General features: G+C 74.2%; 3 protein-coding genes across 3 annotated transcripts in view; all 3 read right to left on the bottom strand.

The window, feature by feature from the left end:
• Positions 1 to 5134, bottom strand: part of AURANDRAFT_60884 (hypothetical protein) — a gene marked incomplete at both ends in the record, with an annotated part of 6158 nt that extends 1024 nt beyond the window's left edge. Inside the window, 4 exons of the mRNA XM_009034195.1 lie at positions 102 to 677; positions 973 to 1937; positions 2564 to 3222; positions 3618 to 5134. Of these exons, the coding sequence (XP_009032443.1) occupies positions 102 to 677; positions 973 to 1937; positions 2564 to 3222; positions 3618 to 5134 (3717 nt within the window). The remainder of the gene's footprint in view (positions 1 to 101; positions 678 to 972; positions 1938 to 2563; positions 3223 to 3617) is intronic.
• A 1453-nt stretch (positions 5135 to 6587) lies between these two features.
• On the bottom strand, positions 6588 to 7706 carry AURANDRAFT_60883 (hypothetical protein; the record flags this gene model as incomplete). Its single annotated transcript, XM_009034194.1, has 1 exon — positions 6588 to 7706. The coding sequence occupies one exon, from the start codon at positions 7704 to 7706 to the stop codon at positions 6588 to 6590; it is 1119 nt and encodes a 372-aa protein (XP_009032442.1).
• Positions 7707 to 7833: 127 nt separating this feature from the next.
• On the bottom strand, positions 7834 to 8850 carry AURANDRAFT_19500 (hypothetical protein; the record flags this gene model as incomplete). Its single annotated transcript, XM_009034193.1, has 5 exons — positions 7834 to 7932; positions 7990 to 8073; positions 8110 to 8212; positions 8324 to 8424; positions 8626 to 8850. The coding sequence occupies 5 exons, from the start codon at positions 8848 to 8850 to the stop codon at positions 7834 to 7836; spliced, it is 612 nt and encodes a 203-aa protein (XP_009032441.1).
• Between the last annotated feature and the right edge of the window lie 609 nt (positions 8851 to 9459).

Genomic DNA, 9459 nt, shown 5'->3' with positions numbered 1-9459 from the left:
GCCGCCGGCGCCTCCGCGGGCGCCGCCGGCGCCTCCGCCGGCTCCTCGGCCGCCCGCGCGCGCTTCGCCGGCGGCGCGCCCCCCCGCGCGCGCGCCGCCACGAGCCGCGCGAGGTCCGCGACGCGCCGCACGTCCGCCGGCGCCGCGTCGCAGCCGAAGGCGTCGTTGACGCGCCAGGCCGCCTCGACGGCGCCGAGGCTCGTGCCCCCGCGCCGCAGGAAGTCGTCGCCGTCGCCGGGCGCCAGCGCCGCGTAGAGCTCGCGGAGCCAGGCCTCGACGGCGGACACGTCGGCCGGCGCCGGCGGCGCGCCCGGGAGCCGCCGCGCCGGCGCGTCGAGGCCGCGCTTCGCCTCCGCGAGGCGCCGCAGCGCCGCGCGGTCGACCTTGCCCGCGGACCCGCGCGGCAGCGCGTCGAGGCGCACGACCTCCGACGGCCGCGCGGCCGCCGCGACCGCCGCGAGGTCGGGGGCGGCCCCGGGCCCCGCGAAGGCCACGAGCGCGCCGCGGCTCGCGTCGCCGCCGTCGACGAAGACGACGACGACGCCCGCGCCGAGCGCGGCCTCGACGGCGCGCGCGTCGACGCGCACGCCGCGCACGTTGACGACGTCGTCGACGCGCCCCAGGATCCGGAGCGCGCCGGTCGCGTCGTCGAACGCGCCGCGGTCGCCCGTCCGCGCCTGCGTGGAAATCAAATCTTCAACCCGACTTCAATGTGAGCGCATGCGACAGTTTTGGTGCGAGCTCTTCTGTCGTGCTTCGAGAACTCGATGAGAGCAATCGATTCGTCCAAAGATCAGCCGAATCGACTTCGATTTGACTGAGATAAAGAGTTCTGAAGTTTGGTGGGGACCCCCCAAACCAGCGGTCGATTTCCACGCAGGTCCGCGCGGCGCCGCCGGCGAAGCGCGGGCTCGCGACGATTGCCCCGCCGCGGGCGTAGCCGAGCGCGACGGCGGCGCCGGCGACCAAAACCTCGCCGCCGTCCAGGGAGACGCGGACGGCGGCCGTGAGCGGGAAGCCGACGGCGGGGTCGCCGCGGCCGCGCGGCGCCGCGCCCGGGCCGAGGAGCACGTGGAAGCAGGCGTCCGCGGCCGTCTCCGTGGAGCCCCAGACGTTGACGAGCGTCGCGCCGGGCGCGTGGCGCAAAAAGTCGTCGACGAGTGTCGCGCGCGTCGCCTCGCCCGAGACCGTCCAGAATTGTAAAGCGGGCAGCCGCTCTTCGAGCGTCGCGCCCGCCGCGTCGAGCGAGCGCAGGACGACGGCGAGGATCGACGGCGTGACGACGGCGCGCGTCGCCTTCGTCGCTTTGGCGGCGCGGACGAGGTCCCCGAGGTCCCCGCCGCAGCACGCGCCGGGCGCGCCCGCGAGCGCGGCTCCCAAGACCTCGGCGACGGAGTCGACGAACGTCGCGGGCGTCCGCAGGAGCATGGCGTCGTCATCACGCCAGGGGAAGCGGTCCCACTGCCATTTCAGGCGGTGCAGCGTCGCCTTCGCCGAGCCCGCGACGAATTTCGCGCCGCCGGTCGTCCCGGACGTCCGGAGCAGGTAAAGAGCGTCCGCGGGCCACGTGGCCGCGTCGGCGACGGCGTCGACGGCGAATGTGCCATCGACGACGCGGCAGCGGCACGCGGGCCGCGCGTCGTCGTCGGCCGCCGCCGCGCCGCCGTCGACGGGCACCCAGACCGCGCCGAGGCGCAGGCACGCGAGGCGGGAGACGACCTCGGACGCGCGGTCTGCGTTTGTCGTGTCGAAGACGACGCTCGCGCGCGCGCGCGCGCCCGCCGCCGACAGCTGCGCGCAGAGGGCCGCGCAGCGGCCCTCGAGCTCGCCGAAGGTGATCGCGGCGCCGTCGGGCTGCAGGAGCGCCGGCTTGTCGGCGTGGGACGCGAAGGCGTCTTCCAAGAGCGCTTGGAGCGCTTCCATGGCGGCGTTTTTTGCTAGCACACGATCCTTGTTTATGAGCTCATAGAGCTGCGATGTTGGATTGTTCGTCTAGCTAGCGTTTGCGCGGCATTTCCCTCCCATCGCATTTTGCCACTGATCGAGGTGTCGTTGCCGACGACGTTGACGACGTTGCTGCGAGATCGTTCGATCGACGCTGCTGGTCCTCTAGCTGTCGGGGGCACGCCGCGTCCTGGACCCCAAACCCCAGTCGTCGGCCTAAGGTGTCCACACAAGTCGCTCAAACGAACGATGGCCAGTGCCGACCCGGAGTGGTACGGCGACGACGCCGCGGCGGGCGGGTTCCAGGGCCCGGCGTTCGACGACCCGCCGCCGCCGCCCGCGGCGGGCGGGTTCCAGGGCCCGACGTTCGACGGTAGGCGCTTCGTGGCCGACGAGGAGCGGCGCGGCGGGCGGCGCGTGGAGGTGGAGATCGCGGACCGGCGCGTGGACCTCGAGATCGTCGCGCCGGCGGCGCCGCGGGAGATCGAGATCGCGGCGGTGTCGCGGTCGCGGTCGTCGACGGCCGAGGAGGGCGCGGACCCGGAGGACGCCGCGCCGGCGGCGGACCCGGAGCCCGAGGCGCCCGAGGCGCCCGAGGCGCCCGAGGAACCCGAGGAACCCGAGGCGCCCGAGTCCGCGCCGCCGCCGCCGCCGGGCGCGGCCGCGGCGAAGGCGCCGCCGGAGACGCCCGCGCCCAGGCCGCGGGACGCCGCGGCGCGGGCCGTCGCGGCCATCGCGTCGGAGCTCCAGTGCAGCATCTGCTGCTCGACGGCGGCGGCGTGCTGCGCGGCCGTGCCCTGCGGCCACGTCTTCTGCCGCGCGTGCCTCGCGCCCTGGCTCCGGCGGAAGCGGAGCTGCCCGAACTGCAACGCGCCCGTCGACGCGCGCGTGCCCTTCGTGGAGATCCGGGCGCTGGACAACGTCGTGTCGGCGCTCGTCGAGGCGTCGCCGCAGCTCGCCGCGCGCGACTCCGTCGACCGGCGCCGCGCGCGCGTCGCGGACGTCGATGTTTCCGACGGGCCGCCGGAGGCGGCGCCCGGGGGCTTCGTGACGGCGGCGGAGCTGCTCCGGCGCCGCGCGGGCGAGCCGGCGACGACGCGGCGCGAGACGTCGCGGTTCCTCGCGAGCGCGACGCCCGTGACCGCGCGGCCGCCGCGGCGCCGCGGCGGCCGCCGGCCGCCGCCCGTCGACGGCTCGTCGCCGATCATGCGGTCCGTCGCGGGCCTGGAGACGCCGAGCGACATCTCGCGCGCCGTCGACTCGCTCCGCGACCTCGACCTGCCGGGGTCGCGGGGCTCGCCCGCGCCGTCGGCTACTCGGCCGCCGCGCGCGCCCGCGAACACGCCCGCGCGGTCCTCGCCGTCGCCCGCCGCGACGCCCGCGTCGACGCCGCGGCGGCGCCTGTCGCTCGTCGACCGCCAGCGCCTCGCCGCGGAGCGCGGCGCGGAGCGGCGCGCGGCCGCGTCCCCCGCGTCGTCCGACGGCGCGCGGTGGCGCGCCTAAGGGACGCGGTCGACGCGGCGCGTCTCACAGCCCAGCCGGCGGGCCAGGTTATCGCGCGAGATTAGGGCTCCTCGAAGATGGCGCAGCCCGCGTCGAGCTGGAGGAGCGCGCGGTCGATGCGGTCCGCGTGCTTGGCGAAGGCCGCGAGGCGCTTCTTGTCGCCCGCGGACCACTGGGCCGTGGACGCGCCCTCCGGGTCGTCGAAGTCCTCGTCGACGAGGCCCTTGCCCTTGTCCTGGTACTCGAAGGCGCGCCGCGCGTAGAGCGCCGCCATGGCCGCGCGCGCGTCCGCGAGCGCGACGGCGTAGGCGTCCCGCGCCCGGACGGCCCAGAGGAAGACGTTGGCGCCGGGCTTGTCCGGCGCCTTGGCGACCTCCGCGAAGGTCACGAGGCCCGCGTCGAACATGCGGTAGAGCCGCTCGCGCGCGTCCTTGGGCGGCAGGAGCGCGCGCTCCGCGAGGTCGCCCTGCTCCAGCGCGTCGTGGCGCATGAGCACGCGGTGGAGCCGCGCGGATTCGGCGTCGTAGCGGTCCACGAGGAGCGCGTGGAGCGTCTCGCGGCGCACGTGGTCGAGGCACCGCGCGGCCTCGAAGAGGAACCGGTCGTCGCCGCGGCCGCCCGCGAGCTTGGACACGAAGGCGACCTGGTCGTACTGGAGCGCCTCGAGGTAGCGGGCGATCGTCGCCTTGTCGACGGCGGCGCCGGTCTTCCGCAATTCCGCGTGGATCTCGCCGACGCCGACGCCCCGCCGGTCCTCCGCGGCGCGCCGCCGGTCCGCGACGTCGGCCTCCGTCTCGCCGGCCTCGACGTCCGGCTCGAGGGACCCGTCGCCGCGCTGCCGCGGCCAGCGCACCGCCCGGAGCCCGAATAAAGCTTCCCCTATCCGCCGCATGACCGGGTTGAGCTTCCGGCCGACGAGCGACACGCAGGACTCGCGGAGCAGCGCGCGCCGCGCCTCGAAGGCGCCCGGCCGCCAGCAGCGGCCGTCGCCCGCGTCCTCGTCGCGGGGCCGCTTGCGGCCGTTGGGCCGGCCGTCGGCGGCGCCCCGCGCGGCTTTCAGGGACGCGGCCATGTCGCGCGCGAACCGGTCGCGCGCGTCGTCGGGCGTCCGCGGCGCGCTTCGCGCCTCCTCGGCCTCGAAGAGCGCCGCCGTCGGCGCCGCGCCGGCGTCGGACCCGAAGGCGGGCACGACGAGCGCGCGCGCCGCGAGCGCCTCTAAGGCTCGCTCCGCGCGGCCGCGGTGCTCCGCGCCGAGGCAAAGCGCGAGCGTCGCCGTAGACGCGACGCCGACGTCCATGAGGTGCTCGAGCACGGCCGCGGCGTCGTCGCCCGCGTCGCCGCGCGCCGCGGCGAGCGTCCGCGCGCGCCGCGGCACGGCGAGCACGGCGTCGGCGTCGAGGCGGTAGTCGTCGGGCCGCCGCCGCCGCGGCGCCTTCTTCCGCCCGTCGCCGGGCTGCGGCTCCGCCGCGCCGCCGGCGCGCGCGACGACGCAGCCGTGCTGCGCGAGCACGGCGAGGGCGAGCCGCGCCGACGGCCGGTGCTTCGCGTCGAGGAGGCGCTCCAGTTCCTTCAGCGACACGCCGTCGCAGCGCTTCAGCAAGATGTCGCCGACGGCGGCGCAGGCCTCGCCGTGGTGCGCGCGCAGGATCGCCGCGACGAGGTTCCGCTGCGCGAGGTCCGCGGCCATCGCTTTCTGGCTGGTGCTTGGCGGCGACGGCGCCGCTTTCTGGTGGTGCTTGGCAGCGTCGAGCGCCGCTTTTGGCGGCTCTCGCTCGACAGACGGCAGCGTACGACTCAACGTCGCAGCTTACCAGCAAGGTGACCCGGTGAAAGTAGTCGTCCAGCTCGAGCGCGCGCACGTCCTCTCGACTTCCGGACGTCGCGCTTCCCGCCGGAAGAGCGGGCGCCTCGCCGTACGTCTACTCGAGATGCTGCGGCTGGGCCGAAACCGCCGCGGAAGCGCCGCGGCGCGCCGCGGGCTCGCAATTGAGACGGGACGGTCTGCTGGGTCGACTCGAACCCGGGGCGCGCGGCGTACACCGCGCGGCGTGCGGAATCGGCGGTGCTCGTGCGAGCCGCAGTTTTCCGGTCCACATCGCTTCTTCAATGGAACAAGACGCCTACGGCTTACTTGCCCCTGCCGGGGGGGCTTGCGCATGCCTGCGGCGCGGCGAGAGCGCGCCCTTCGGGCGCGCTCGCGCGTGCTGAGCCACTCATTCCCGTGTCAATGCTTCCCTCTGCACCGCTTGCGCGACGACAGCCATTTAATTTTCGTACGGCGGGGGAACCCCCGCGCACAACTCACGCATATATATATGGATGTCAATGCAACGTTTGGATTGTTGAGCAGTTGGTGGACGGCAAAGACGTCGCCTCGAAGCCTCGGTCGATCAAATTGCGCCTTCCGCAATCACCGCTCGAGATAGTCGACGCAGCTGACAGTCCCTCCTACTGGCCATGTGCCCTAATGAGTCGTCCACGAATACTAGTATCCAGGACAGCAGTTCTTCAAACGGCGACGACGCGCCGGTGCCGCCATCGAGTTCGGCTAACGAGGACGAAGCGGCCGCCAAGGACGCAGCGCCGGCGGCGACGAGTGTAGCGACGGACCGCCCGAGGCGGCGGGCGACGCCCGAGGAGCTGATCTACACGCAGGCGCGCGAACCGCGGCCGTCCGTCCGCCCGCGTCCCGCCGCTCGAACCCGCCGCGCGACGGGAGACTTCCGCGGATCCTCTCGATCGGCCGACCCTCGAGGGCGCGGCGCGTCGCTGCGAGTTCGCAGAGACGGAGCGCCGAGGCGGCGAGAGATACATCACAGCTGAACCCGGCGGCGACGCTCCGGTCCTCCCCCCTCGACTCCGTCGCCGAGCGCCCCCCTGCCGCAGGCTCCGGCGCGACGGCACGCCCGACTACGAGCACCGGTCACTCGACGACGAGAAGAAGAAGTGACACACATACTTATGCTCGCCGCGCGCGCGCCGCCAGTGCCCCCCCTCGAGCGGCGTCCCCGCCGGACGCCCGCGCGCCGCCTCGCCCGAACTTTAAATTTTTCCCGGACTCCGGACCCCCCCGGGTAGAAATTTCGCGGCTGGCCTCTACGCGGCGGGGCGCGCGGGGGCGCGCGCTGGTGTCGCGCAACCTACCGGCAGGACGTGCCGAAGCCGTCGAGGTAGCCGCCCTGGATGTAGCCGAAGCGGTCCTCCTTGGACTTGCGGATCTTCTCGCGCTCGACGTCGCGCATGGCGAGGAGCTCCTCGGCGTGCTCCATGGCCGCGCGGCGCACGGTGGCCTGGTGCTGCTCCTCGTCCTCGTGGGCGAGGCGCAGGAGCTCCGCCTGGCTGTTGTCGTAGTCGACGTCCGCGTCCTTGCCCTCCTCCTTGGCGAGCTTGTTCGCGGCGATGATGGCCTCGTTGGAGGCGATGATGTCGCGGACCTGCTCGCGCGCGAGGCCCTTGAAGTGGTCCGGGCGGTAGCGGTGGTCGCCGAGGCGGCTCTTGGCCGTCGACGTCGTCTCGATGAGCGACGGGTCGTAGAGCCGCGCGGACACCTCCGCGCGCTCGAGCGCGGCGACGTCGGCGGCCGTCCCGGCGAGGCGCGCGGCGCGCTTCGCGGCGTCGTCGACGTTGGCCGCGGCGAGCGCGGCCTTGGTCCGCGCGCGGCGCTCCGCCTCGTCGCGCTCCATGTCGCCCCGCTGCGCGGCGACGAAGGACTCGTAGAGGGCGTAGCGCGCGTCCTCGTCGTGCTCCTCGCCGGCGCGGGCGGCCTTCTCCTCCATCTGCTGGACGAGCCAGGACTGGACCTGCTTGCCCTGGAGCTCCTGGCGGCGGACGTACGCGTGGTCCTCGCCGTCGAATTTCTGCGCCGCGGACATGCCGCACAAGTCCGGCTGCACGGGCGCGCTGATCTTCGCCTCGGCGGCGGCCTGGGCCCTCAGCGTCGCGTGGGCGGCCCACTCGCCCTTGAGCTCGGCCTTGAGCTCCTCGCCCTGCGCCGCCTCGGCGCGCTCGCGCGCCCAGACGACCTCGCGGATGCGGGCCTCGTAGTCGCCGTAGGCCGCCGTCTCCGCGTCCTCGGCGGCGGCGCGCTCCCGCTTCTCCTCGCACTGGGCCGCGAGGAAGTCGCTGTCGATGCCGATGGTCCGCTCGCGGGCGTCGAGCATCTTCTGGACGCGGGCGGCGTTGCGCCGCCGCATGAGCTCGACCTTGGCGTCGATCTCGACGCCGCCGAAGATGTCGCTGTCCTTCTGCGCCATCGCCATCGTGTCCCGCGCGGCGGCTGCTGCCGGGCTGCGCACCTCGCGTCGCGGCGCTGGTGGGCAGTTGTGTATATCTTCAAGGGCCGTTCAACGCCGCGCATAATATCTTTCTTCTAGCCGGGGCGCGCCCTTAGTAGATCGTCGTCTGCCGCTCGCAGGCGACGCCCGTGTGGCCCTTGAAGCACTTGCAGAGGCCGTTGCCGTAGTCGCAGGTGCCCCGATTGGAGCACTCGACGTGGCACTTGTTCCCCCGCTTGCCGACGCCGTGGCCGCCCGCGGCCGTGACGTTGGCGCAGTCCGTCTCGTCGGCGGCGGTCATGGGGTCGTCGTGGGACGGGCAGCGGCGCAGGCTGCAGTCCGCGCCGAAGAACTCGGGCGCCTGCGTCTCGCCCGCGCCGAGCCCCACCGCCCACGAGCTGTCGCAGAGGCAGCCGACGCCGATGGACTCGTCCCAGGTCGTCGACGACGCGGAGCCCTCGTAGCGCACGACGGAGCCGTTCTTCCACTCGCTCCCGGGCTTGGGCGCGGGCGCCTCCGGCGCCGTCACGTTCCAGCCCGAGAAGCCGTCGTTGAGCGGGAGCGCGTCGCTCCGCCGCGCGAGCTCCTTCATGGTCATGCACTGGCCGTGGCCGCTGCACTCGTTGGGGCAGAGCTTGCGCTGGCACGTCGCCCCGGCCCAGGACGCGAAGCAGAGGCACTTGCCCGTGAGGCGGTCGCAGACCTGGGCAGGAAAAGGGTGCGACATTCCCAACTTTGGAGACTGATATCTCGGTCGGTTTCCGCTCGTTTCGGCTGATTTTTGGACGAGCGATCATCTCTCGGAGCGCTCTCGACGCGTGGGTGCTGTTTCCGAAACGCGCGCGCGCGGAACACTCACGTTGAAGCGACCTTGAATCGCTCTTGTCCTGCCCCGGTCGCGGACGCCGTTGTTCGAGCACTCGCGCATCGGGTGCGCCTCGTTCTTCGAGAAGGGCAGGTCGCTCGTCGCGCGGCCCTTGGGGCACGTGCGCAGCATGCAGAGCGCGTCCTTCTCCGTGGCGATGTCGTCGGGGCTGCCCCAGCCCTTGTCGCAGACGCAGGTCACGAAGGGCGACGGGTCGCCGCCGCCGGCGGAGCAGCGGCCGTGGCCGTTGCAATAGTTGAGCATCTGGCAGCCGAAGCAGAAGTCGTCCTCGCAGTCGATCTCCTCCGGCTCCTGGCCCGCCGACAGCGTCCACACGAGCACCGCGACGAAGCGGCGGCCCATCGTCGTCGGGCTGCCGGACCAAAACGTCAACTACACCGTCCTCGTTGAAGTTTTTTACGCGACCCCGACGGGTCGCCGCTCCTGCGATTCCAGGAAGGCGAGGGTCCGCTCCGCGAGCGCGACGCCGGCGGCGGCGCCGTCGCGCTCGGCCGGCGCGACCGCGGCGTCGCGCGCGGCGCGCGCGAGCGCGAGCGCGGCGCGCGCGTCGTCGGCCGTCGCCGCGGCGCGGACCGCGAGGTCCGCGCGGGCGCCGAGCGCGGCGACGGACCGGGGCAGATGCGCCGCGGCGGCGGCGAGGTGGTCCTCCGCGGCGGCCGCGAGGCGCGCCGCGACGCGCGCGCGCGCGGGCCCTCCGCGCCGCGCGGACGCGTCCGCGAGGGCTCGCGCGGCGAGCCCCGCGCTCTTGTGGACTTAGCCCGGCGCGCCGGCGCCGAGCTCGAGGCCCGCGCGCGACGCGCGGAGCGCCGCCGCGCGGCGGCCGCGCCGGTGTGCCTCCGCCGCGCGCGCGTG

This window comes from Aureococcus anophagefferens, assembly GCF_000186865.1.
Source record: "Aureococcus anophagefferens unplaced genomic scaffold AURANscaffold_1, whole genome shotgun sequence".
In the NCBI taxonomy this organism is placed as follows: domain Eukaryota; class Pelagophyceae; order Pelagomonadales; family Pelagomonadaceae; genus Aureococcus; species Aureococcus anophagefferens.
Note: the sequence above shows the minus strand (reverse complement) of the source record. Positions and strands in the feature narration are given on the sequence as shown.